General features: G+C 52.0%; 1 protein-coding gene across 6 annotated transcripts in view; it reads left to right on the top strand.

Annotated features, from left to right (window-relative positions):
- The window catches only part of NCOA1 (nuclear receptor coactivator 1), a 149,804-nt gene that overhangs the window by 92,111 nt on the left and 30,897 nt on the right, over positions 1–26,796 (top strand). For all 6 annotated transcript variants that reach the window (XM_032185474.1, XM_032185477.1, XM_032185479.1 and 3 more), the window contains 3 exons: positions 2,160–2,262; positions 6,611–6,777; positions 24,862–24,956. In XM_032185474.1, coding sequence (XP_032041365.1) covers positions 2,177–2,262; positions 6,611–6,777; positions 24,862–24,956 — 348 coding nt within the window. In that variant the 5' untranslated portion in view covers positions 2,160–2,176. The remainder of the gene's footprint in view (positions 1–2,159; positions 2,263–6,610; positions 6,778–24,861; positions 24,957–26,796) is intronic.

Here is a 26,796-nt window from a genome sequence, read left to right on the forward strand (position 1 = left end):
CAAGGTCACGCATCCCAGTGGGACGGTTGCCCCTACCTGCCACGTCCCAGGTCCTAAAGAACTTTTTGTTTTGTTTTGATTTGGCTGCTGATAACGCGGGATCAGGGCTTGGAGGAGCAACACGAGTTATCAGGATTCAGTGTGTTGGTGGGGGCAAGTTAAACTTTTAATGTCAATATTGATGGGTTTTTTGACCTGTGCACGAGGCAGATGTTGACTGCAAGCCAAGGAAGCCACCAGGGTGCCATTTGCTCTGTCTGCTGTGGAAGGAAGGGGTTTGAAAACGCTGAAAACTTGTCTGAAAACTCAGAAACCCCTTCTCACCCCGAGCAGGTGATGCATCACTTCTAGTTTTCCGATCACCAATATTTTAAAGAGTTTACCTTTCCCCCCTCCTGTCTATTTGCTTTGGCATCGCTCCTCATTTCAAACACGCTGAATAGCGGGGAATGAACTCGTCCCCGTGGTCATGGCCGGCTTGCTGGCATCTCCTCAGGGTTCCTGGCTGTGGACGAGCTGTGGAGCTCACCCTGCTCTGCACAGGAGGCGGCGTCGAGCAGCGGCGCTGGTATCGCTGAAATAACTCCAGGAGCTGCTCTCACCTTGGTAATGGTGACGCAGGCGTTAGCAGAAATGGTTGCGTGCTGCAGAAAGGGTTTGCTTTCCTTTATTGCTGCTCTGGAAGCAGAAATATTCCCTTTATTTCGGAGGAGATAGTTTAAAAGCTGAGTGCAGAGATGGGTCATCGGGTCGGTCCAGAGCGTCCCTGTCAGAGGAGGCATCGAGCCGTGCATTTTGGGCCTGCTGAATAAAATACTTTGGTAATCTGGGCTGGGGAGGCTGTGAAAGAGTCTTGTAGGGTTTGTTTTACAGCACTTTGTCAACGCTTTAGTGCTCGTTAAAATTCCAGCTTTTGGAAAGCAATGTAAGAAATGAGGGGAACTAAGTTTAATAACTTGGTCCCTTTGCTCCCTACCCACACAACGAAATTCTTGTGTGGGGTCCCATTACTTTATTCCTCAGGCATTGTATCTTCTCACAATGCTAAACACTTGTAAAAATTAGAAAATAAATGAAGTATTTGAAGGATGGCAATATCCAGCATTGAATTATTGCTGTGACTGGAAAAAAAATCGCTGAACAGCTTTGGGAAAGCAAGAGAGGCACCGTGCATGGCTGATTACTTTTTGGAGCAGCAGTGTCCCTTGGTTTGATGTCTTGGAGAGTTTTTAGACCTGTAGGAGACAGGTTTGGTCCCATCTGGGCATCCTGAGCAGGGTGACTGGGCTGGGTTGGGTTCTTGGGTCTTTGGCCAAACCCCTTCAGTGCAGCTCAGAGGTGAAGGATCCTGAGAAAACACTAAACTGGCCTCCTTGCCCTTAGTGGTCTTACACGATGCTTCATTCCTTGCCCAGCTTTCCTACAGGCCACTTTTAGGTTCTTTATCCGACATCTCTTGAAGCTGTGCCCTGGAAATATCGGTAGGCCGGCCAGGCGCTGAGGAGAGCAGGCCGGGAAGTGCCTCATGGAGGGAGAGGCCAAAGGAGGCTTTCAGCCCCTCCAGGGGGTGGGAAGATGCCGTGTCCCCCTGTAGATGGGTCATTTGGCAGCTCTAATTAAAGCCCAGGACCTGTGCTGGGGGAAAAGGAGGTGTGGGGGGAGCCAGGATGTGGATACAAGGCCGGTGGTGAGGCCTTGGGAAGCCCTGAGGCAGAGGGACCAGGAGGAGATGGCGCCGGGGCTGAGGATGTGATAAAAGCTAAAAGGCAATGCTTGTAGGAAAAGGAAATAAAACAAAAGGGATGAAATGTGTGCATGTAAACAAAGCCCTCGTAAGGGCCAGGAAGCCCAAATCTGCAGGGATGCAGGGAAGAGCTCAGGCTGTGGTGCGGCGGTGCTGGTGCTGGTGGTGAGGGCTGGCTTGGCCAAATGGTGACCGTGGGACACCAAAAGGAGGGTAACGTGACCAGTTGTCTTCTCTTCACACCTTTTCCCTCACAAACTGCCGAAACGAGGCATAAATTCAATCGGGACAACTTGCGTTGGGTTGATTACTTCTTCAGAGGTTGCTCGGTTGATGTTTTCTGGTGTTGTCACATCGGGACCAATCCTGAAACTGCAGATCCCTCGTCCTGACCCCATCTTTTCTTCATTTCCAGGTGCAAATTAGGTCAACATGAGCGGCCTTGGGGACAGCTCAACGGACCCTGCCAACCCTGACTCGCGGAAGAGGAAAGGCTCGCCCTGCGACACGGCCCAGAGGTACGTGTGCTGCTCCGAATCCGTCTCCTGCCCCGGCTACTTTGTCATTCTGACGGCGTCGTTTGGTCCCGTCTGCTCGAGCAGATGGAGCCGGGTTTCAGCCACTCGTAAACGTTCACACTTCCCACCAGAACTTCGCTTTGCTTTTATCAGTGGCTGCGGTGGAAGATGGAGCATGATGGAAATGCAGCTCCCCATCTGCTCCGCTTGTTGTTAGGTGGCAAATGATGATTAGAGGCTTGTTATCAAAGTTAATGTATTGATTTTATAAATCGAGAGCACTCGATCGAGTGGAGGAGCATCAAGAAAGCTTGCTCAGGGTAAATTTCGGGCAGATACTTCTGTAAAGGGCAGTAGTGAGGGCTGTGGATCATCCCAAGCCTTCCGCCTCTTCATGCCAGCTTCCCAAGAAATACCTATTGTGTAATATTCGGAAACTTCGGTGGCAACCCTTGTGCTCCGTGGTGCAATTAGGAAACAGCTTCCTTCTGAAATACTTTCATTTGGCTGCTGATGCAGACTGCTTCAAAACTCAGCTCCCTGTGGAAACGCACCCTTTGCTAATGACTGAGCCTTCCCGTCCCAGCTACGTTGCCAGCTGAGTTAACATTAACAAGTCCTAGATCCACACGAGTGAGAGCCAGGCTTTTGCTGGCTCTGTGAATCCTGTGCATCTTTTTTTCCATTGCAATATCATCTATTAGTGAGGATGAATTTACAGCGCTGCTGCTGCTGACTGTGCCTCTACAGCCTGTTTGCTCATCGTCACAGAATATTGATGTACTGAGCAAACTCTGGGCGTGTTTTCTGTCAGTTATAGCTCTACATGGCATGGGAGGCAATAAGTGCAAAGGCTACAGGGTTCCAGTAGAATAAGGGAGAGAAATATTAAGTGCTTGTCTGAGGATTTCAGTTTATTGCAGTTTTTCATCGTCACATCTCTCCTCCGTAGGGTTTGCACACCTCACAAAGCCTCTGTAGCTCATGGCTTAGCTGTGCCATTAAAACAAGAAGTAATTGCAGAACACATTTTGATAGCCCTTGAGGTATCTGCCTTATTCCTGACAAATGCTGTAGCGATCACGTGAGCTATTTCCCATTTCTGGCTGAGTCACTTTGAGTCGGTGCCTGTTTGAGTCAGAGCTCTGCAGCCCTTGCTGCTGGCTCCAGGCTGCTCTCAGGGCTGGTCCCCACCCCAGGATGAAGTCCCTGTGCCTCGAGTCCCCACAGCTCTGCCATGGGGAGCAAGGTGGGCTCGCACCCCCCTCCTGGAGGATCTGCTCTAGATACACGGGCACACACACCTGGCCTTGCTTTGTCTGGTTTGCCTTTGGGAAACGAGGCTCTTCTGTTTGCTTTTCACACCACTAAGCACCCCGAGAAGAGACATCAGAAAGTTTTCCAGATGTGCAGGGCGAGGAACAAACTGATCGTAGAGAAGCAGAGACTTTGGGGTGAAGGATTCTCCTTCCTCATCCAAGCACAATTCTTCACACGCACGAAGCACCCAAAAGTCTTCATAGAAGCTCAAAGCCACCAAGCAGCAAGCCGTAGAGCTGAAGCACGTGAGCAAGACCAAGAAGTCCTCTCCTGTGCTGTCTTTTGCTTTCTTTAGGAAAGGAAATCTCTCATCTCGCAGTGGCACAGGGCACGGACCTCGTCCTCCCGAAGTCCCGCAGACTGCCCACAGTCCCTTCATAACGTGGTCTGGAGCAAAGCAAACTTCAAACCTCCTTTGTTAAAACCAGGAAGGTTTAACTGTTGCTTTTGATGATAATTCGGAGTCATAAAGAACAGCCCACTGCTGTAATATTCTCATGATGCCTTTATGTAAGGAAAATTGGCCAATTCTCCCTCCTACAATTCGAAAGTTGCCACAGCAACAGCGACATTAAGGGTTTTCATGAAATGAGCTCACCCACAACAGAGGGATTTTTTTTTTATTATTATTTTTTTTTCCCCCTGCTATTTCTTTTCGGTTCGCGGGGCGAGCTAGGAATTAATTTGACCTTAACTAAAATACTCATCCGGCTCCTGCGAGGAGCATTTGCCTGCCCGTGGCTGGGTAGATCCTGAGTGCTCGGTGGTGTGACTCCGGCTCAGTGTGCCGCTTCGCTCGGGCTTTGCAGTGGGTTCGCTCACTTCTCCTTCACTTCTGCCTCTCTGCTTAGGGATTCTTCTCCTGTTGGCACCTTGCCTCGCTTCTCTTTTTGGTAATATCCAAGAAAAAAAAAAAAAAGCAAAAGCGCTGCTGGCCTCTTTACAGCACGTTCGTGGTGGCAACGGGAGCAGCGCGTTCGGTAGGAGCGAGGAGGGGGCAAGGTGACACTTTTCGGGTAGACCCATCCCTTCCACATCCATCCCAGTCCCTGCCAAGCGCGTTAGGTCCCTCGAGGACGTGTGACGGGGTAGGGCTTGGTGCTTTCCACGTTGTAAATGGGTCGCTTTGCAAAGCTCGCCTTGCTCTGCAGTGCTGCCTGTGCTGGCGCCCACGTCCAAGAGGCTGAGGTCATGGTGGGGACCCACTGCTGGTGCACTGCTTGGGAATGCAGCCTGCCCCGTGGCCCTGGAGCTGGCCAGGCTCCCTGAAAACCCTTGAAAGGCACAGAATTGAGAAACAAAAGCTCCTGAGGTCACTGCAGGGGAGCTTCCAGGTGGTCCCCCCCATGGGAAGTCTTCACCGTGGGTTCCACAAGGCCGGTGACCCGAGCAGAAATGCAGCTCGTGTCCTCCTCACCCTGCAGCTGGCTTTGCCTTGTGGATAATAATTATTTTATTTTGTGGTTCTGCTTCTCTGCTGAATGCCTTGAGTGCAAACCATTTCTCTTGCCCCCCTCGGCAGTCGTGCCAAGGGGAGGAAGAGGCCGAGGTGCTGTAGGAGGCGATAGGAGGCTCACCGTGGCCTGCAGTCTTCAGATATTTTCACCTGAGAACAACTTCAAGCAACAGCAAAATACCCGAGGGGCAGAGCCTGCCTGTTAGGCCTGGATATTGAGCTAATTAAATGGCTGGAATTAAGGAAGAATAAGGAAACTACCACGTAGGCTACGCAAGGAGGGGAGGGCTGGTGTTGTTCTCTCCGATTTTGGACAGCTGTGATTACCCAGGGTTATCAGGGGATTTTCAAGCTCCTGATGCCTTGCGCTCGCTACGCACCCCTGTTGGCAGATAAAACAAAGCAAACCTCTTTGCAAAGCCTCCAGCTGCTAGCAGAGCTCGTTTCAACCCATAGCACACATCAGGGTCCATCCGTGATGGGATCTAAATTCCCTCAGGAACCGGGCTTTTGGTTTGGCTGGGGTAAGTAGCGTTTTCTGGCAATGCTCCACGTCCCCCTCGCGGGGCAGAGGGGCTTTGGAGGATCTGCCTTGTCTTCTGGAAACTCTGCTCTGCCTTACGTGCAAAATCTCAGCCTCTTTGAGGCCAGAACCATCCCATCGTGCCACATGGTGCGTCGTGTCGGCGTAACTTTCAGGCAGTAATTTCTAAGATAGCATCTTCCAGATAGCGTGTCCTGCGGAGCTTACAAGAAAGATTAGGTGGCTTATTGGAAAAAAAAATAAATAAATCAGATAAAAGGCATTGGTAGGTGGCATGGAGCTGGGGTTGGCATTTGGAGCTGTCCTCGTTTCATCCAACAGTTGATACGGAGGAAGGTGCACTAGGGGAAATAGCTCAGTTTGTCTTCCAAATCTGCAGTTTGTTTTGGTGACCATGCTGCTTTTAAACCCTGTGGCAAAGGAATATGTTAGAGTGTCCGGGGTGGCTTTAATGCCGGCCACGTTCTAGCACGTGAATAATTTGTCTTCAGTCCTCAGAATATAGAAATAGTGATGGGAGAGTGCTGGGGCACTGGCTTTGGGCTAAAAAAAAAAAAAAAAAGCGGTTTTCAGTGGGCAAAAAAAGTTATCTCATGAATATTTTTCATCTTGCCCTTGTCCCTGTGACACAGTCGCTGTGATTTTCGCTTTGGTGATCTCCGGTGGATGTTGTTCGCCTCTAGGTGTGAATTTAGGATTCAACTTGGCGACAGCTGGAGGAAAAACGAGAGGCATTGTAGGCTTAAAACTAACTTGGAGAGAAAGGCAGAGGCCTGGATGTTACAGGTCTGCTGGGCTGGGACACACGTGTCTTCCTTGGCGTTAATTTTGAATATTTTTCTACATATGAAACCAGACAAAGGCCTGAATGAACTCCCCAGTGTGTTGGAGCTGTTTGGATTATAGCAAGGCCGTGACCGTGGCCAGCACTTGTATTTGTAGGTCCTTGCCTAGCATAGGTGTGGCTGGGCTGAGCAGCGGAGGGAAATCATTACCATGGCGTTTAATTTGTTTATTTTCTGTCACAGCAATGAGAAGCGGCGTCGGGAACAGGAGAACAAATATTTAGAGGAGCTGGCGGAGCTGCTGTCTGCAAACATCGGGGACATCGACACCCTGAGTGTCAAGCCAGACAAATGCAAGATCCTGAAGAAGACGGTTGACCAGATCCAGCAGATGAAGAGGTTGGAGCAAGGTAAGGCAGCAGCCTCCTGCCCTGGCTTGTCTGAAAGCTGGGGAGCCTTCAGCCGGTGCGTTGTGGACCCTAAATTGGGCAAATAATCAGAACTTCCATTTTCAGTTTTCCTTTTCCTGCTTTTATGAATGGGTTAAGACGAAAAGGGCTTTTTAGGGCCGCTGGGGAGCTCGTTGGAGGAGCCACCTTGGTGTCTGAAGGTGCTACTGACTGCAAAGTGGTGCCTGGCTCATGGTTTGTGGTTTGTCCTGGGCTTATTCCGTAGATATCAATGAACAGAAGCACTTCTTAAGCTTTCAGGACTGGTCCTATTCAGTACTTACCAGCAATGCTGCCATTAGGGTGGGCAGAAAACCCGTTTTCTAGCTGGGGTAAGGTTTTTGACAGCTGGGTCTGCCACGTACTGTGTAAGATTTCGTGGAGAACCATTTCCCCTTGTCAGATGTGTTTTCCTGCCAACAAAACAGATCCGAGGGGCACGAAGCCACCTAGCGCCGGTGAACGCGGGCACCGCGAACGGCAAACAGAGAGGAGATGCTTGAGAGGCCGTAAAAAGGTTAAAATTCACCCTGAGAGTCAACCTGCAGATTGAAATACGCAGGTCCAAAGGGCTCAAGCGACGCCCAGGAAAAGAGGCGAGGTGCGTTAAGGTGTGTGCGTGTCAGGGAGCAGGATTCAGCCCCGCAGCCTCAGCATCCCTCCCTGAGCCCATCCCCAGCCCTGCGGGGGTGGGCGTGTGGAGCCGATGTCCTTTTAGCACAAGGTGAACACCACTCAGCTCGTCTCAGTGCTCAGAGAGCATCATCAGTCAACCAGGACCTGTGCCAAAGCTCCTGCTGCACGCCCCGAGCGTGATACCAGATGCTCAAGTTTTCCTAAACCCTGCAGCCGGGACCTGGGGGTGCCCGTTGAGGCCCTCACAAACAATTTACGCGGTGGTGTAAGGTCCTCCTGCTTTGCTCTTAATTCAGGCACCGAGCTGCACTCCTACGAGGAGGAAGAGATGCTTTGCGAAGCGTTGGGCTCACGTTCCTGCTAAAAACGTGGATTTCATTCACGTTGGGGCTGAGCTCCGAGAAGAATTTGGTAGTGGGCGAGCACGCCGAGCTCCTTGCTCGCTGCCACTTCACCGTTCATTAGTTTTCCTTGACGTTGCACAGCGGGGCTGAACATTAACCAGGACAAGCACGACTTAAAAATCTCGTTCCTTGAGCTTTGCTCCGTATTGCGGCCTTATCTAGCGCTGCACCAAATCACCCAAGAAGAGAAACTTCACCCGGATTTGTTCTTTGCCATTTATTGCAGGAGTGGTTTTTTTCGTCAGGAGGTAGGAGAAATCCGGCTAAATGTCAGGATATTTGTCCCGTGCTCAAAGGCAATTTTGTGTCCTCGTAGCTGTGCTGGCTGTTGGACGTCGTGTTTCCTGCCCATGCCCTTCCTCTTCCCCCTCTCTGTTTCCCAGCACACGACTAATCAATATTTGCCAGCTATCCAGGTTGAGTTTTGCTTCCTAAAGCATTATAAGTGGTGTTCCTTGCCGTGCTGTGTTGGGAAACCCACCTGTGGGCGTTATTTCACACCCAGGAAAGGAGCCTGAGGGTTTGGGGTCACGATGACGTGACACGGAGCTCTGCAGCCATCCCAGCACGCGACGAGAAGCAGCCAAAAAGCAGCAAAAACCCACCGGCACCGGGGAGGATGGCACCCAACCTTGTAGCAGAGCAGCAGAGGGGCTTTAAATGAAAAAAAAAACAGGCAATATTATTATTAATAATTATTAATCTCATTTGGAAAAGAAATTTGTGAGACGTGGAGCCGGCTGGGTGTGAGCAGGGAGGTGGCAGCGCCGGGGGAGCGGGGACGAGGCCGGGGCCGGCCAGCAGCAGCTCGCACGCGTGCGCCGAGCCCGTGCTCCCATCCCCCTGCCTGCCGGGCTGCTATTTAAAGTATGAAGCAAATGCTTTTAGAAAAAAGATTCCTAGGTTTGGCCCCCTTCCAATGTTAGTAATGTACAGTTGGCAGAACAAGCAGTTTGCGGCTGTGGCAGCAACCTGAAATCCTTCTGCCAAGACGGCAATAAACGCCGCGGAGGAAGGGGCCAGGCAGTTAATTTTTCAGCGTTCATCTGTCCTGCAAAAGTTTCTCGGGGTTGAGGTTTTTTTTTTGGGGGGATCCTGAAGGGTGGCAGAGCCTCGGTGGGGCACAGCACCGGGTCACCGCTTCGCGTCCAGATTTGCAGGGTGCCGAGCACGTGGGTGCCAAGGTTATTTTCCTCCAGAGCAAGGTGCTGCTTCAAACCCTGCTGGGCAGAGACCAAATCCCTCAGTTGCCACTTTTCTTAACGAAGAAAACCCCTTTTAAAAATGACGGGCACAAATAGGGCATCTTGGTGGCTGCAGAAATGAGCAGGGATACTGGAAATGCCGCTCCGGTGCGCGGACTGCCACTTGTTTTGTTTCTTTCCTGTAAAATGGCAAAATTTGTGTTGTCTGCATACAAGCACTGTAGAGTTTGGGGTCCAGGCAGAGGTTTGGGTGTCAGCAGCCTCATGAAATGAGGCTCTGGTGGAGATGGGTGAGCAACGGGCTCTGTGGTGCTCCCGAGGAGGCTGCTGCCCTGCTTCCCGGAGCTCTTTTCCTCTCTCCAAGCCCCATTTCCATGGTGTTTCCCACCTTCAAGCACTCGCTGAGTGCCCTCCTGTCCTCCCTTTACCCTGGTGCTGCACGCAGAGGCAGCTGATGCCGTTTTCCTGGCCTGGCACCATGCCTGAAGGTTTCCCTTCCCAAATTTCCTCTGCTGGCCCCATACCAGTAAGGGGTCCTGAGCCCTTGGGGTCACCCGTGCCCCAAGGAAAGGCAGAGCTTTGGCATCCAGCACCTCTGCAATGGCAGGCTGTGCAGCACAGCAGCTCTGGGAAGGTTTCTCCTTATTCCCCAGAAGAATTTTGGCTGAAATGCCTGGTTTTGGCAGCACCCAACCTTTGGGTTACGGACGGGGCGTCTGGCATGCGGAGGTGTGATGGAGACGGGGGATGCGAGCCCCACACACCATCAGAGGGGCGATGTCTGCTCCCTCGTAGCCCCACTGCCCTTGGAAGTGTCCTTTTTACCACGAAGCCACCACGTCTTTCCCCCCAAAGCCCTCCGCATCGCCAAGGTCCTTAATTTCCTTCCAAAGCGGGCGGCGTTAAGTGCAGCGCCGCAACAGGATAAATCAACCTGGCAGCGAGCTTTGCATTACGCCGCCTCCGCAACCCGACGAGCTGCCGAGGGCTGCCCTTGAAACACCTCGGCGTGGTCCCAGCTCGGCCCCCGCGGGCGTCCCAGGGCCTCCTTCCCTCGTCCTTCCTGCGCTCGGCAGCTCCCGCAGGGCTGCAGGATGTTCGCTGGCTGCCCGAAGCGCCGCGCCGAGCCGAGCCAGCGGCGACCTGGCCGAGGAGCAGCTCCCATCCCCGCCAGGACACCTGAGGGGGGCTGCGTATGACTCGCTGGTCCTGCGAGCTCCAAAAAAAGCCCAGCAGGTTTGTTCTGCTCTTGCCAGAAGGATGGATTTGTTCCTGGGATTCATACAACTCCGTCTGACGGAGGCACCCGGCGTTGCTGCGCGGCGCAGAGCTGCTCGTGGCAGCGAGGGAGCCGCAGGAGTGACCCCTGACCCGCCGAGATGCTAAATTTGTGTCTGCTGGGGCACAAGGGGGGGAAAAAAATCACATCTCTAATTGCTGCAGTTTCATTCCCTAACAACGTTAGAGAATATTGACCTGATTTCAGGACGTTTTGAAAGGGCGGAGGGTTAAGAACGAGCTTCCTTTTCCGCGCCTGGCTGCGTTAGCCTGCGAAGATGACCCTCAATTTGTAAGTCGAATTACTTTGGGCAAGGAGGGGCAGAAGGCTGTGTCTGGAGCCTTTGGTTTAATGATTTTCAGGGGTTCAGTGTTTCTCTCTCTCTTCTCAGCCTGCTCAACCCCACCAGGATTTGTTCTTCCATTTCTTTTAAGCGTCCCCTTCCAGGCTGTGGTGGATGCGCGTCCTCCTGACGGCTTCCGAGTAGCTTTTCCCCAAAACGTGGCCATACCCAAAGACACTGGGAAGCACCAAACCCCAAAAGAAGACGATCCTTAATTTATGGACACCCCCTATTTGTAAGGCAACCGACTCGGGGAAGTCATTTTCCTTTTGGGTAAATACACTGGGTTAATTAAGCGAAGTATATGGAATAATTATTGACTTTGGCTGCTCCGTCGCATACGATCATTGGGCTGTCAGTGGCTTGCCTTTAATTAAGTTTCCCTGCTGTCTTGTCATATGCTGAGATTCTGAGTCTTTGGCCCTGGATTTATTTTATTATATCCACGTACAGCTTCTGGCACGGAGAGGTCCTGTGTCCTCAGGCAACATATAGAAGCCTCTGCGGTACGAATGCCGAGTTTCTTTCGGCTTTGGAAATGCCACCATATGGCGAGCTCCGAAAAGAAAACAACAACAACAAAAAAAAGCTTCGTTTTTTGTATTTAGTGGTCAGAAAAGGACGGGCTGGTGGCCTGCAACGAGGCTTCTCCCCCAGCCCGTGATGGCTGCGGGGCGTTTTGTGGGGCGGAGAGGAGCAGACCCCGTCCTCGGGCGCTGAGTCCAGAGCCCCTTCTTGTCCCAGCGGCGCTGCTGGCAGCCGAGTGATGTGGTAGGGTATTAAAGGCCATAAAATTGCTCCCATCAAACCACAAAGCAAGTCATTTTCTGCAGTGTGTGCAAGCAAGTCGCAGAGCCGGGGCCCTTGGTGAGCTTTACCCCAGAGCAGAGGAACCCAGCGCGGAGCACTTCAAGGCTTCCTGCTGGGTTTTCTGCCCAGGTCTGGGCTCCCCCCGACTTCTGTGGCCGTGGTGCTGGGGTTGTGCTCTACCTGGACTCAATTTTGGTAGCTATGAGGAAATATCTAACCTAGGTCCGTGTTACTGAGTCTGCAAGAGGGGCTGGAGGTCCCCAGTGCAGGCGCAGAAGGTACCTTGGGGATCTTCCCCCTCCCTCCTGCCCCCTGGCAGTTCCCTGCTTGGTTTTGCCACGACAAGGAATTAAAAATCGTGATGCATTTATTCTCTTCAGGATCCTCCTACATTGTCTGCGTGCCCTTCTTTCACCGACTCCCATCTGAATTCATCTTTCTCCCCGTGATTGGAATGGGAGGCAGCACTTCCAGCGTCTGATTGAGCTGCTCAGGTCCTTGGAGCACCGGCACTGCTGCCTCGGAGCCAGCGAGAAAAAGAACCTCGTGCAGAACGTGCTCGGTGCCTTTTTTTAGTGCTTTTAACCCAGGAGTAGGACACATTCATCCTGGGGCAGGGACGTGTCTTAACTTCCTCCAGTTTTGCTCCCTGGTCTTTGTTCTTGCTAATTCCTGCTGGTGAGTTCCCGGTTTTCAGCAGAGTTTTATTATTTCTCTCCAAATGTGTATTCTAGCGTTTTACATTTTTTAATTCTCTTTCATTTTGGTCCTTCCCTTTCCCAGTGCTGTAACCCAGCGTCCTCTTGGAGAAGCCGAACGTTTTGTCTGGGCTCTGGCAGTCTCTCTGTCAGCCTGGAAGCATCTCCTTCTCCACAAAGCTTGTTTCCATCTCATTTGGTGTCGTGTAAGATCACAAGGCCCGATAATGTTGTTATTCGACAAATGGGCAGAACGCTGATAAAACCCGTGGGAGGGCAGGATCTGGGGCTTCTCACTCGAGCTTTTCATGGTTTCCATTTGGTTTAGGAAGATTAAAGAATTCCTGCTGGGTTATTAACTCGGTGGCTGGGGCTGAAAGCTGGCAGCCCGTTGATGGCAGAGCGTGTTTCTGGGCGCTGAGGGCAGAGCTGCAGCAGGATTTGGGCTGGAAGGGACCCCGGGAGGTCTCTGGGATCAGCACAGGCTGCTCACGGGGCTTTACTGAGTTGGGTTCTGGAAGCCCCCAAGGATGGAGAGCGTGCAATTGCTTCTCCAGCACTCAGCTGGAAAAGTTTTCCTCTTATTCCATCTGAACGCTTCGCTCGTACCCATTGCTTCTCCTCTCCCCTGCTGCTCTGCTAGCCAGGAAGGAAGGAGACTGGATTTTTGGTTGGGAAAAAAAAAAAACAAACACAAAATTAGCATTTCTTTTAAGAAAAAGTTGCATCAGGAGGACACACATCTCCACCCACCTGATGAAGACGTGATGTTAAAGCTGGTCGTGGTGCCCAGGGTGGCCACGTGGAAGGAGCAGGATGAAGACAGGAGCTGGAGCTGCTCTGCCGAGTGCAGGTTGCCATCAGGAAGGACTCAGGATGTACCAAAGGCGAAGAGGAGAAGTCAAAATGTGAAGTTCAAGGGCAAGGTGGTCCTGTCTGCAGAAAAGACCAACGGTGTAAGGCTGGGAGGAGGCGCAGTGTGGCAGAAACCAATGCAGGAGGACAGGAGTTAGCCAAATGGGAGGTTTTTATGTGCTGACTTGACACCGAGGTCCTTCAGTAGACCCAAAAAAGTCTTGCATGCAGTGGAAGAGCAGCATTTGTGTAGTCAGATAGGGGATTTAAACCATTTTACGTGGAAAACCATGAAACTGAAGGCTAGGGAAACAGCCCGAGCTGAAAGCATCACAGCTGTAAGGCCGGCGATGTGTCGTGCACAAAAAGTTTAGCCCTAACCCTTGAGGTTTTGCTGAAGACCAAAAGCCAGGCTGGCATCTGAGGAGGGAAGGTCTTCTGGAAACGGGGTAAATGAAAACCGCTCAAAGGGGTTTTCATTAATTAATTAATTAAAACCACATGAAGGTTTGTGTCAAAGCTCAAATCAGGTTGCAGTCCCTTCGGGCTACAGCTGTCAGCCTGGTTCCGGAGGCGCCGCTCTCAACACATCGACTTTCTCAGCATTACCCCGATTCTGTTTGCTTTAAAGGAGCTCAGAAATCAGGAGCTTTGCCTTTATCTTCGAGCGGTGTTTTGCAGACCCTGGCTTCATCCCCAGGGTCCAAGAGGAGCTCCTTGGCCGGCGGTGCTGGGTTCTTGCAGGTGCTGGGGAGAAAACCTTTATTATTCCCCAAATGCGGTGGTTGCGTTAGCCCTACAGGAGCTGCTTCTTCCCAAAGCACTCCAGGAGCCTTGTGCTGCTCGGAGCATCTCTCACCGCTTCCATCCCAGCTCGGAGGCCAAGTTTTCACCATATATTAGAGAAGGAAAACCAAGCAAACCCCGGAGGCCAGATTAGACCCTGGCGGGGAGGAGGAATTCCTCCTTGGCTTCGGTAGGTGCCCGCTGCAAGCCCAACGGGGGAGGCTGATCCAAAGCAAACAGAGCTCAGACACATCCAGGCCTTTTAACCATTAAATTCCATCCTTGGGGGAATGCTTTTGTGCTAATGAAGAGCCCACTGCTAATTGCTGGGAGTGGCAGGGGGGGTTGGTGTTGTGTTCCTGGTGCTCTCCGTCCAATTTGAGCATCGCCACCGAGCTTCCCTCCGTGCCTGATTAGAAACCACCTGCTCGTTTTCGGTGGAAATGAGTTTCTGATCGTTTCTCTGCCCGCGTTGCCCTTTAATTTAGCTTCTTCTTCCTCCTGGTTGGTAATTACCGCTCTTCCCTAATGTATTGGCACGAAGTTGTCGCGCTCGTTCCCTACCTTCGCTCGACTAGTCCAAACAAACCCAGCTCTCCTGGGCTCTTCGTGTCACAGAGTTGTGCCTTGCCTTTAATCAGCCCGGGAAGTCTTTTCTGCACTTCTTCCAATTTAGCTTCATTTATCTTGATTTAATTAGACCAGATGTCACCGTTTCTATTAGCAGTCCTCACCAATAGCACGAGGTTGCTGCTGGTACCACCCCATGACCGTTGTCATCTCCTGTCACCTCCACTGAGCCGACAAAACCTCGGGTGCCAGAGGAACGCCGCTGGCCACCTCTCCTTGTCCTGAGGAACCCCTTTGTTCCCAAAATCGAGGTTGGTGGAGTTTCTGGGGAGCCTGTGCCACACCTGGATGCCACCCGATGTCTTCGTGGACGTGGAAGGAGGCACAACGTCGTGATAACAGGAGCGCTGGGTGGATGGTGCCCAGGGAATGGTGCTGTTCGAGGAGAACTGGGAGCAAGGATGGTCGATGTGAACCTCTGACGAGACAAAAAGTGAAGTAAGCATCCCGGGGGTGACGTGACGTGGGTGACATTACGGTGGTGGGACCCTAGTGGAGCCCAGACCCGGTGTCCACGCTGGGAAAAAGGGGATTGCGAAGTCTGGAGAAGGAAAAGAGGAGAGCCATGAGAACGAGTCGGGGCTGGAGAAAACATCTTGCAGCTTGGAAAGCTGAAGAGCTCTGCCGAGCGTATCCAGAGGAGCAGGGGCAGGCTGATGACACGGCGTGAGCGCTGGCAGGAACGGAAAACCCTGGCTACCCGCGAGGTTTTTAAATCCAGCGTAACAAAGAATGACTCAAAGCCCAAGCCAGACAAAAAAAAAAAAAAAAAAAAACAAATTAGGAAGAGGGCCCAGATTTATAGCTCGGAGGGCGATTGCTTGGGGAAGGAGCTGCCAAGGGAAGCGGTGGATTGGGCAGCTCTTGAGGCAGGGCTAAGCCAAACAGGAGTTGAGGGCTCCTTGTGGTAGAAGTGGGTGAACTCCGATGGCTCCGCGGCGTTCAGGAAGCCAGGTTGGCCAACGCAGCGATCTCTCCCGGCCTTAAACCCCATAAATCTCCCCATTTTGAGGTCTCGTTTCCTGTGTCCTCTGAGCTGTAAACACGCGGCGTGGAATTCGCAGCTCGGGCCGCCAGTTTGCTTTTACAGGCAGAAGTGACAAGCAGAAGTGATGTAATGCAGAAATCCTTGCACGGCTCTCCACGCTGTGTTTTTTTTTTCCTTTTTTCCCAAGGAAATGGATGTTTTTTCATTGCTCCCCTCTCCAGGACGGGACGGGCCTGCTCTTTTCGATGCAAAATGACTCAGGGGCGACTAAAACAAGGTATTTTTCACGAGAGCAGCTAACTGCACCTCATGCACGACACGCGAGGGGTTCCTCGGAGCCGGTTCGGGGAATTTCTTGCCCTCCCCTGCTCTGTTGCGATGTGCAATGTGAAACGGGTTGCATCTCTGCCTCCTCTCCCCGCAGACGCTCGTGAAGTCTGTCTCTCCACATCCTCTGGAATCTGTTTCATATCAGGAATTGATTTCAGATACAAACTCCCCCAGGTCAGCGCTATAAAAAATCGCTGCCTGTGCAGTAACGCCAGGGAGCATCCTCTGTATATGTTTATTTTATGGAGCCCTACCACCTACAAAGCATGTCAATAAAATTCTCATCCCTCTTCTGACAGTTTTAATCTAGCTGGCAGCTTAAATATAGAACGAGGGGAAGGGGAGGCTGCTAAGAATTGCGCAGACCTCTCCAAGCATTGCCTTTTTTTTTAACAAGTGAACATTTGGTTATTACATCCTCAAGCTTTTAAACATCTCACACTGTCAAGAACTAATAAATCCTTTAGCACCTAGCCACAAGAAGAGGCTCTGATAGGATGTAACAGGCGTGTGGATCATGCAGGGAGTCATAAACCACCTGTAGAAATCACTCCTCCTCTTGCCTTCTGCTGTGCTGGATTAGCTTTTTCTTTTTCCCTTTTTTTTTTTTTCCTCTTCAATTCTGTCTCATTTTTCAGAGAGGCAGAAAATGAAGAGGAAAAAAAAAATCCCTTCAATTGAAATCCTTTATCCTGGACCACAGCATCCTTCCTGGAGCCAGACAAAACCCCTCAGAAGATCCTTCTGCCCTCGAAGGCAACAGCAATGCCGTGCTGGCCACGGCACGGTGCCCAGTGTGGATTTTGCTTCCTCTGAGATTGGTGTCCCGAAGCAAAATTGGTGACTTGGCACTGTCAGCCTCCTTCTCACGGGGAAAAAAAGTCACTGGGCTGAGTGTGGGGAGGTGGCCATGGGATTCTGTCCACTTTAATTTAATTTCTTCCCCCGAACAAACTTTTGTAGGCTTTAATGCTCTCAATGAGAACAAAGGAAATAAAGAAAGAGGAGATAACAGGAGGTAAGAGCTTTTATTAGGCCAAGAAAGGTGCTTGGGCAAAGCAAGCAATCTCGTGGGGATATGACGGTGCCTTTACGTAAGAGCCCTGCGTAAGAAAGGTCTCACATCTCAGCAAAACGGGGAGAAATTATTCCCCAGTGCTCATCGAGAAGCTGCCGAGCTCCTTGTCCATATTTTAGGCTTCCTTTGAGCCCCACAATTTCATTTTGGGGTATTTGGGGCGTTTGGAGGAAAGAGCTGGTGGCCCGGAGCGTGGCCAAGCGAACGATGCCATTGGGAAGGTTTTAAATAATATTGGACACCTTTCATTCTGCCCTGCCTATTTAGGAAGGCAGCTTCCCTCCCTCGTTATGAGAAGTGTTTTCATTAATTAATTACGCTGCCAGTCTCAGCTACCTTTGAATCATGGGGCTGATGAGGGCTGGAGCAGCGGATCGGGTTCCCAGGCTGGTATTTGCTCCAGCTTTGGGGCAGCTGCTGCACCGAGCCTGGGGTTTGTGCACGGAGTGTGCCACAGGGGAGCAGGGAACGGTTTGGGCCATCCCAAATCTTTGGGATGATGGACACAGGTCCTTAAAACGTGGTTGGAGGTGGCTGCAGGAGGAGGGAATGGTGTGGCCATCCTGAATCTTTGGGATGATAGACACAGGTCCTTAAAAACGTCATTGGAGGTGGCTGGAGGAGCAGGGAATGGTTTGGCCGTCCTAAATCTTTGGGATGATGGACACAGGGTTCTTAAAAACGTTGTTGGAGGTGACTGAAGGAGCAGGGAACGGTTTGGGCCATCCCAAATCTTTGGGATGATAGAAACAGGTCCTTAAAATGTGGTTGGAGGTGGCTGCAGGAGCAGGGAATGGTTTGGGTCACCCCAAATCTTTGAAATGATGGACACAGGGTTCTTAAAACATTGTTTGGAGGTGGCTGCAGGAGCAGGGAATGGTTTGGGCCGTCCCAAATCTTTGAAATGATGGACACAGGACCTTAAAATGTGGTTGGAGGTGGCTGCAGGAGCAGGGAATGGTTTGGCCATCCCAAATCTTTGGGATGACAGACACAGGGTCCTTAAAAACGTCGTTGGAGGTGGCTGGAGGAGCAGGGAATGGTTTGGGCATCCCAAACCTTTGGGATGATATACACAGGTCCTTAAAATGTGGTTGGAGGTGGCTGCAGGAGCAGGGAATGGTTTGGCCATCCTAAATCTTTGGGATGATGGACACAGGGTTCTTAAAAACGTTGTTGGAGGTGACTGAAGGAGCAGGGAACAGTTTGGGCCATCCCAAATCTTTGGGATGACGGACACAGGGTCCTTAAAACCAGCATCCTCCCTTCCCCGACAACTGGAGCAACTCTTGAACCTCCTGACAACGCGCACACCCTACAGCCGCCCCTGGGCGTGCTTCCACCGTGCCACCCAGCCTTTTCTCCACCACCAGATCCCCTCGGCAGAGCAAGTGGATCCCCGGGATGGCTGCGGATTGACAGCTCACCCTCGGCGCCGCGGGAGAGACAGATGGGAGTCGCGAGAGCGGAGCCGGAGGAGGAGCGGAGCCGGGGTGGGGAGTGCTGCGTTGTGAGCAGCATGGGAAGCGTCAGCTCGCCCAGCTCGGCTCTGACATCGTCTGCACGCTTTGGCAGCCGTCTCCTCGCCTGTGCAGTTAACATATTTGACGTGCCTGTGCACCTCGGAGCGTCGAGAGGGTTCGGCACTTGACACGAGCGGATTTTTTTGCCCTTAACTTCGCCTGGACTCGCGCACGGTGCCGGGGCGTCAAGATAACTGCACACGGGGACGATAGCGTGGGTCTGATTCTTTGCAGAATTAATTAAATCGGGTCGTTAAAAGCACGTCGCGATGTATTTGATGCCTGCAGGAGGGGAAGAAAGGCTACGCCAAGGCTGAGTTAAAGCCGGGGAGGGAGCTGCACGTATTCCTCTCTCATCCTCGCAGATGTGGCCGTGCAGAGTCGACACGGTTTTTGAATGAATTAACTTCTTCAGATTGAGATAGAAGGGATTTTTTTTTGGCCTTTTCTTCCTCCCCCCGGTAAGACGGAGATGTTCTACCTGCTTGATCTCGGAGCTGACTGTAAAAAGTCTCAGCTCCTCGTGCCTGTTAGCTCCTGTCAGCATTCAGCGCTCATTAATTTTGCATTCACTCAGCACCGTATAATTTTTCCTGGCATTGTTCAGACAACCAGCCTTTTTTTTTTTTTTTTTTTTAACTTAAGGCATCTCTACACCATTAATGTTTAACTCTAAAAGGTGTGAAGACGGAAAGAAATCTCCTTCTCCTTCTGCTTCGGTGGCGGCGCGCTTTGCTCTGCTCTTTTCGCCGTTAATCCAGGATTTTACCAAAAGCAGGAAAATTGATTTTTCCACGTAAACTTGGCCAAAAAAAGCGACGCTTGTAGGTCGGAGCAGGAACCAGTGTGGTGGTCTGTAAGCTGAATTCCTGGTGAATTAATGGTGGGTCTTGTGGGTCCGTCCGGAATCCTACAAGAGGGAACCCCCAAACCCTAAACCAGGTGCTGGAAAGGTTCGTGGGGCGTGTTGGGGCATCTCAGCTCAGAGGATGTCAACGAGCTTTTTAATCCACTCCAACGGGAGCTGCAAAAGCGTGTCTGGCTCTGCGTCGGGCTTCTCAAGGCAGTGTTAATGGGGATTAGCTCTGTAGGCTCGTTAAAAGCAAACGTGAACGTTGCCCGGCCTCGCTGAGGTCCTCACGTGGGGGGATGTTCCCAGAAGTCGAGGACGTGTAGGATGCCTGCAGCACCGAGAGGTGTTGTTTGGGGTCTGGAGCAGGAGCCAGCTGGGTTAAAACAAGACCGATGCTTCGTGTGCCACACCATTTATTCCTCCTTGTTCCCAGTACAGCAGCTCTGGAGCGTGTCCGTCCAGCGCGGCCAGCTCTGGAGGTGCACGGGTTGGTTTTTTTTTGGGGCCAGGATTGGGGTTAGGTGATGAAATCAGAATTTCAGTTCTCGGTGTAAATAAAAGAAGAAGGGAGAGAGCAAAACCTGGATGTGGAGGAGAACTAGGGGATAACAATCCCCTAAAAATCCCAACCACCACCAAACTGAAGAGTCTGTGCGTGGAAACAGCAGCTCCTTCCAGCAGGTGGGTCAGTAGGGTCGCTGAAGCTCTTGCACATGGCCCCAAATCCTTTACCACATCGTTCCCCACCACGTTGGTCCCCAAACCTGGACTCCGTGTGGCCGTGTGCCCACACCACGAGCTCCTGACCTGGGGTCTCCTCGGGTGGCCGAGCCACCGCCGCCACCAGCAGCCAGCGATGCTCAGAGGCTTTCCCCAGCATCCGTCCCAAACCCCACAGAAAGCCCTAAACACGCTTTCTTCTCTGGGCACTGTTCAAAACCACCTAAAACTCCTCTTTTTTTACAGTCTGGATCCCCTCACATGCTGCTTTCCATTGTCTTTTTCTCCTCTTGTGGCTCTTTTACACCATGTATTTTCTGGAAGGTGCACGCAGCGCGCTCAGAAAACCTGCCAAGTGCTTTATTTTTATGGCAGCTTTTTTTTTTTTTTTTTTCCTTTTTTCCTGCCGGGTTTGCTGGCCTGATGAGTCCCGTAGTAGGCACTAATTAATGGCACAGCTTTCCGTCACGCTCCCGATCCGTGGGTGCACCGAGCCTGCTCCATCTGATTTTAATTAACTAAAAATCAAAGCTCCTCGTCGGGGAAATTGCAGATGAGGGTTCGCTCGCCTGGCTCCTCTTTTCACCCAGCAGCCGGAGCAGGTCTAGGGCTGCGAGCTGCCTGGGGTCAGGCAAGTCCTTGTGCCTGGGGAGGGCTCTTTGGGGTTTTTCCAGGCATCACATCAGCTCCCCTGCATCTTCCCATCCTTGTCCCGAGCTCCCAGGCTCGGCTGCGGGGACCCTGCCCCGTTTTCCTCGGTGCCCGAGCACCCTGACGGGCTCCAAGTCCTCTCTCCTTGGATGTTTGGTCTCCAAGCGATTCAGTTTTCCGGAACAAACCCAAAAACCCCAAGAATTTTCAGTCGTCCGCCCTACGAAACGGAAAGAGGACGTTCCCGTGGAAATTTGGGGTTAAAAAAAAAAGAGCCCTTGGACGGGGCAGGGCGGCACTGGGCTGCGCTGGGTGCTCCGCGGGGGCTCCCTCGGGAGTGCGGGCGAGCTCCTCGCACGTCACTGCGGGATGACACATGTGAAAAGCTTCCGTGCTGGGAACGGGGACGCTATTGTTCTGATTTTCTGGGTGCCTTTTGGTTTTTCAGAGCGCGACGCTGCTGAACAAAAACCCTTGCTTCGTAGGATCAGAGAATATCCCGAGCCGGAAGGGACCCACGAGGATCAGAAGAGCCACATTCAATATATGCTTTTTTTTTTTTTTCATATTCCTTTCCCTGAAACTACATATTGTCCTGGGGAGAGAAGGAAAAGAAAAGAGTTTCAGCTGAAAAATTGGAAGAGCAGAATCAGGTTCCTGTATTTTATTCTAAAAGGGCAGCTCTGGGAGGTGTCCCCAAAGCCACCTGCGGTCCTGCTGTCACTCCGGTGGCGTGTCCCCGCTCCTCCAGCCCCGTGGAGCACAATCGCTCTTCTCACCACCTGGTTTTGGCATGTTTTGGGTAAAATGGGGTGGGTTCATGCTTTTTGGAGACTGCCATCGTGCCCTCAAGTGCCATAGTGGCTCCTACCCTGCTTCTACGTAACACATCTTCTCCTTGTTTTGGATGCTTTCTTGTGCCAGGCACGTGGCTGTGGGTACGGGGACCATGAAGGAGATGGATTGTAGGATCCTGGGCATCCCGCGTCCCCAAAATCACGGCAGAGAAAGAATCAGACCTGCCAAAGGGATGGAAGCAGCAAAGAAAACTAAGGAGGATGGGTAAACAACAGAGCAGAGAGGGAAAAGAGGCAGAACCTCGTGGAGAAAGGTGAAAATAGCGGTGACCCTGCTGGGAGGAAGGGTGCCCTGCTCCGAGCATGGGTAAAGTCCCCAAAACTTCATTTTTTTGGCTTGCAGGGGATCCGCAGCTCCTCCGGGCTTCGCAGGCACCCGTAAGTCTCTGCGGCTGTCAGGAAATCAGGGCATCGTTTTAGGAGTGCGTTTCAAATGGCTCGTCTCCCTTTTGTGCTGAGAGAAGGAGCCGCTTTAATCACGTTGGAGGCAATTACGTTCGAATCAGGGCCGTCGGTGCGCCTGACTTTTATTGTGTGCGGGGGATTTACGAGGCCGGCGGATGCCAAAGCCCCCGGGGCTGAATCCCGACTGTCTCCAAGGGTGCTTCTGTTGCTCGTGCTGGTTTGTTTTCCTGTCGATCTGTCCATCCAGCACGAGCTTTGTAATTAAATTACAAGCTCCGGGGGCCGCAGGGACCGTGACTTTGGCCTTATCATCACGCCGGGACGCGTGGCCCCGCAGCGGATGCTCCCCGGCGCTGCTCCAACTCAAGCCATCGACCGGAGCATCAAGCGAGACGTATTAAAAAAGGGGGAAAAAAAGGAAAAACGAGAGCAACGGGTTAAGGAGCAGCACGGCGCTTCGTGGTAATGCATTCCTCACGGCTCTCCCGAGGTACGGCTGCTGCAGACGATGCTGAAGAGCTGCGTTTAAGCGTAAAGTGAAGTGCTGCGCCAGGACGCGCTGACACTTGGGCTGAAGGAGCTTTGCGTCGCCCCGGCGGAGGTGAGAGGGGGCTGCTGATGAGGTTTCTGCTCCGAAAACCCGGCCAGTGGTCGGGCTGCAGGCGAGGGAAAAGGCTCACACGCAAGGGATGGCGACGGCTCCGCGCTCTGCCTGCTAATCCTCCCCGGTAATAGGCTCGGAGATGGCATCCGAAACCAGGTTGCTGAAGGAGGAGGAGGATCCCGCAGCCCAATTAAAGGATTAGGTCTGAAAGGCAGCACGGTGCCTCTAAGCACACGAATTTATAAAAGAGCAGGGCAAAAATAAAACACTTTTCTCACGCCGTTTGGTGTGAAGGCACGGGTTCTGCTCGGGGCGCTGCCTCCCCGATGCCGGGGGTGAAATCCTGCCCCGGTGCCACACGGAGCAGGATGCGGTGGCATCGCAGCCCCCAGCCAGGACAGAGACCAGGCATAGGGCTGGCTCCTCCTCAGCGATCCCATGCCATCCTAAACAGTTTATTTTAGGATTTCTTTGCTTTCAGGTGGCGCTAGGTGCTCGTCGCATCGCTCCTGGAGCCTGCTGTCATCGGGACCGTGCAAGCAGGGAGGACGCGGCGCTTCTCAGCTGATTTATTTGCTCACAGCCTCCGGGGGAGAGCGAAAGCAGAGGCAGAGATCACCCGATAAATCATCGGGGGAAGCTCGTGGCATGGCTCGGTCTGAAAAGCAAACGCTTTTTGAAGCCTGCTCCCCTCAGAGCCCTTTTATGTGCAGAGCAAAGTCGGGGAGGAGCACGCACGGAGCGAGCCTGGAGAGGGGGAAAAGTCCTGGGAGGATGCGGGGGATGAAGTGTGTCAAGTGACACATCTGGAAGGCTCGCGAACGTGATTTGATGCTGAGTAATAAAACTTGCCACTCGTTAATAGGATTAGATCTCGGCGCAAATGAATCACAGCACGAATCTGCTGCTTGCAGTAAATATTACGGCGAATTAGACACTTCGCTGGTGACTCCGACGTGCTGCAAAACACTCAGTGCAATTTGGCTCTCACCGAGGGACTCGGGAACAGCGGTGAGCACAGAGGGCAGCGAGAGGCACGGGGAGCACCTACCCCAGCCACAGAAACCCCGCAGTTTGCATCTTCGGTGTGCCCGCTGCTGCTCTCCGGGTTTTATTCCCCAAAAAACATTCCCTGCCCTATGGGAACGGACAGAGATAGGTTTTTCCTCCACCTGGAGGAAACCTCTTGTGTTTTCACCCGTGGATACCCCCAGGGATGGGTTTGCTGAGGCTGGAGACAGAGGCATGAGCTCGTGGCAGAGCAAACGAAGCAGCCCCAAAGCTCCAGCAGCGCCGTGGGTCGCGCTCACGGGCGTTATCACATCCCACTTGGCACCCGCCTCTCGCTGCTGGATGTGGGTCAGTTCTTACCCAAATTTTCGGGTTCATACCCGATGTTTCAGGTTGGTTCTTACCCAACTTTTCAGGTTCTTACCCAATGTTTCTGATGAGTTCTTACCTGATATTTTAGGTTGGTTCTTACTCGACGTTTCATGTTCTTACCCAACGTTTTGGGTCGGTTCTTACCCAAATTTTTGGGTTCTCACCCCATGTTTCAGGCTGGTTCTTACCCAGCTCTTCAGGTTCTTACCCCGTGTTTCAGGCTGGTTCTTACCCAACTTTTTGGGTTCTTACCCAACTTTTTGGGTTCTTACCCCGCGTTTTGGGTCAGTTTTTACCCAACTTTTTGGGCTGGTTCTTACCTGACATTTCGGGTTCTTACCCAATGTTTCAGGTCAGTTCTTACCTGACTTTTCAGGTTCTTACCCGATGTTTCGGGTCAGTTCTTACCAGCCTTTTTGAGTTGCTTCTTACCCAACATTTCAGGTTCTTACCCAACGTTTCAGGTTGGTTCTTACCCAAATTTTTGGGTTCTTACCCAACATTTCAGGTTGATTCTTACCTGTGTGGTCAGCAGCCCTGCACCTCAGGCTGTGCCGGGGTTTTTTTTTGGCACATCCTGCCCCTTGGGGATCCCCCCAACCAGTGATTTATTAACTCGTTGTCCAAAAAGTTCCAGCTCAAACACTGTAGCCCGTGGTAAACTGGATATCCCATTTCCTTTTCAAAATGTTGATGTTGGATTTCTCTTTCTCCAGTCTTGTGCTTGAGATGAATTTTTTTTTCTTCCTGCCAGTAGAGGATCGTGATCTAATTAGTGCCTTTATTTTACTAGGGTTAGAAATGACAAATCTTCCTCCAAGTTTTTCCCCTTCACAGGGCCGAGCGATGACATGGAAATGCTGAAGTCTTTTGGTGCACATCACGCATTGTCTGGGTGGCAGGAAATGTGAAGTCCAGCCGTCAATATTCTGTTTATTATCGGGAATATTGCAGTTAGTAAAATTATGATTCTTTTGGCTGAAACGTCCCTTTTCCCTTTGCTACAGAGAAAGCAGCCGATGATGAAGTCCAGAAGTCCGACATCTCCTCCAGCAGCCAGGGAGTGATTGAGAAGGAGTCGCTGGGACCTCTTCTGCTGGAGGTAGGTGCTGAAACCGTGCTGCCCACGCTGCCAGCCTGCTGCTGAGCAAAGCAGAGCACCCACGAGGTAAAATTCAGAAGGGGAAGGCAGCGTGGGTGCGGCAGGGATGCTCCGTGTCCCTCTTCTGAACTGCAGAAAATCTCATTTCAGCCCTCAGTTTCAGCAAATTGTTCAGAAAGGGAGTCGGAACCAAGGTTGGCAGAGCACATTCGAAGAGTTGAAGTGTGTGTATGAGTCTCTTGGGGTAAAGTTGGAGCTGTTCTGGGTAGCTTCTTAATACCAGTGTTAAAACCCTGAGTTTTCTTTAAGCGTGGATGAAATTGAGCTCATTTAGAAATTAGGCATACGGGTCATGTGGATAGATGGCTTTTGCCAGGTTTACATCCTGCTGTCGTCTGAAAAGCAGGAAGAATTTGCTCCAATTCTGTTGGTTTTAGAAGATGGGGAAGTGCCTGCTCGCAGCAGGAAGCCCCCAGTGGGACCTGCGTTACGTGGACGTGCAGAGAAGGAGGATTTATTACTCCTCTGACAGGTGGGCATGCTCGAGCTGAGGGTATGACGTGGATATGATGTTAATCATCGATCCCAGAGACAAATTTGGAGTCCTAAAGCGTTCAGCTGGTCGTTTCCCAGGGGGGTACCTGGGGTGGGACTCGCTGGGAATGGCCAGGCGTGGCAGGAGCTTCCTGCAGCCACCTCGCTTCACTGCAGAATGCTTCTAAAATTGCAAATCCGAAGACCAAAAGGAAACAACGTCACCATCTGATTCATTTAGTGACTCCAGGAGTGTAATTCCTGACGTGGCACAGCCCGTTTTCTGTGAGTTCTGCTGGAAGAAAGTTCTGCTTGGAGAAAGCAAGCCAGGCTGGGAGTCAGGATACCTGCATCCACTGGCGGTGAGCACGTTATCAAACCAATCTGGATCCCGAATGAGGCACCAGGAGGGAGGCATCCCCCACATTTTTGGCCTCCAGGAGCTGAAAATCGGTGCTGTGTGTAGCATCTCTGCCCCAGGGATGCTCTGGACCAGCGTGGCAGCCAAAGTGGCACGTTTGGGCTGTTCTGGCTGGCTGAGTGGTGATGAAGGTTGGGATTTGCCTGCAGTGCAAGGGGAGATTTGGAAGAGCTTTCCCAGACCTGCTTGATCTCTGCCCGTGCCACGCTGCTCTTCTCTGAACCCCGGAGTGGAGCTGTCCAAGTGAATAAAACTGCAGGAGGTGACAGTGCAGCGGAGGAGTTGGCAGCTTGCTGCTCGGCTGGCACACCTCTCATCCTTCATCCACCCCTTGAATCCTGTGATGTTTTCCAGCCTCCCCAAATTCCTGTTGGGGTTCTGATAAGGGTGAGGTGTCTGCTTCGGCACTCCTGCAAACCAAAAGCACCCAAGCCATCGCAGGGATCACCTTGGTGTCACCCTGGAGGCGAGAAAGCTTCGCTTTTCCAGGTGCTTCAGTCTTGATGCAATTGCCTGGACGGTTCGTGGCTCGTGGTGGTTGATGGCAAGCTTCATTTGCTGATGCTGGGATGCAGGACGGGCAGGAGGGCAGGACAGGTCGTATCCTGAGACTGCATCCAGTGGGGCAGTGCCAGAGCAAACACAAACTGGAGAAAGAAGCAGTAAATCCCCGTATTTCCTAGTGCAGCCTTGGGAATGTGCCTTTACCTACCACGATTTTAACTGAGGAGTGCAGGGACCTGGAGGAGGTGGCAGCACCCAGGAGTGAAGCAACACCTCAGTGTCATAAAAAGTGCTGCAAACCCGGGGAAATTAATTAAATCACCTCGTTCATCACCAAGAATTACCCGGCGTGCATTGTTTGGTTGTAAACGCCCGCTGGGA

The sequence above is a fragment of the Aythya fuligula genome, chromosome 3 (genome assembly GCF_009819795.1).
Source record: "Aythya fuligula isolate bAytFul2 chromosome 3, bAytFul2.pri, whole genome shotgun sequence".
Taxonomy (NCBI): domain Eukaryota; kingdom Metazoa; phylum Chordata; class Aves; order Anseriformes; family Anatidae; genus Aythya; species Aythya fuligula.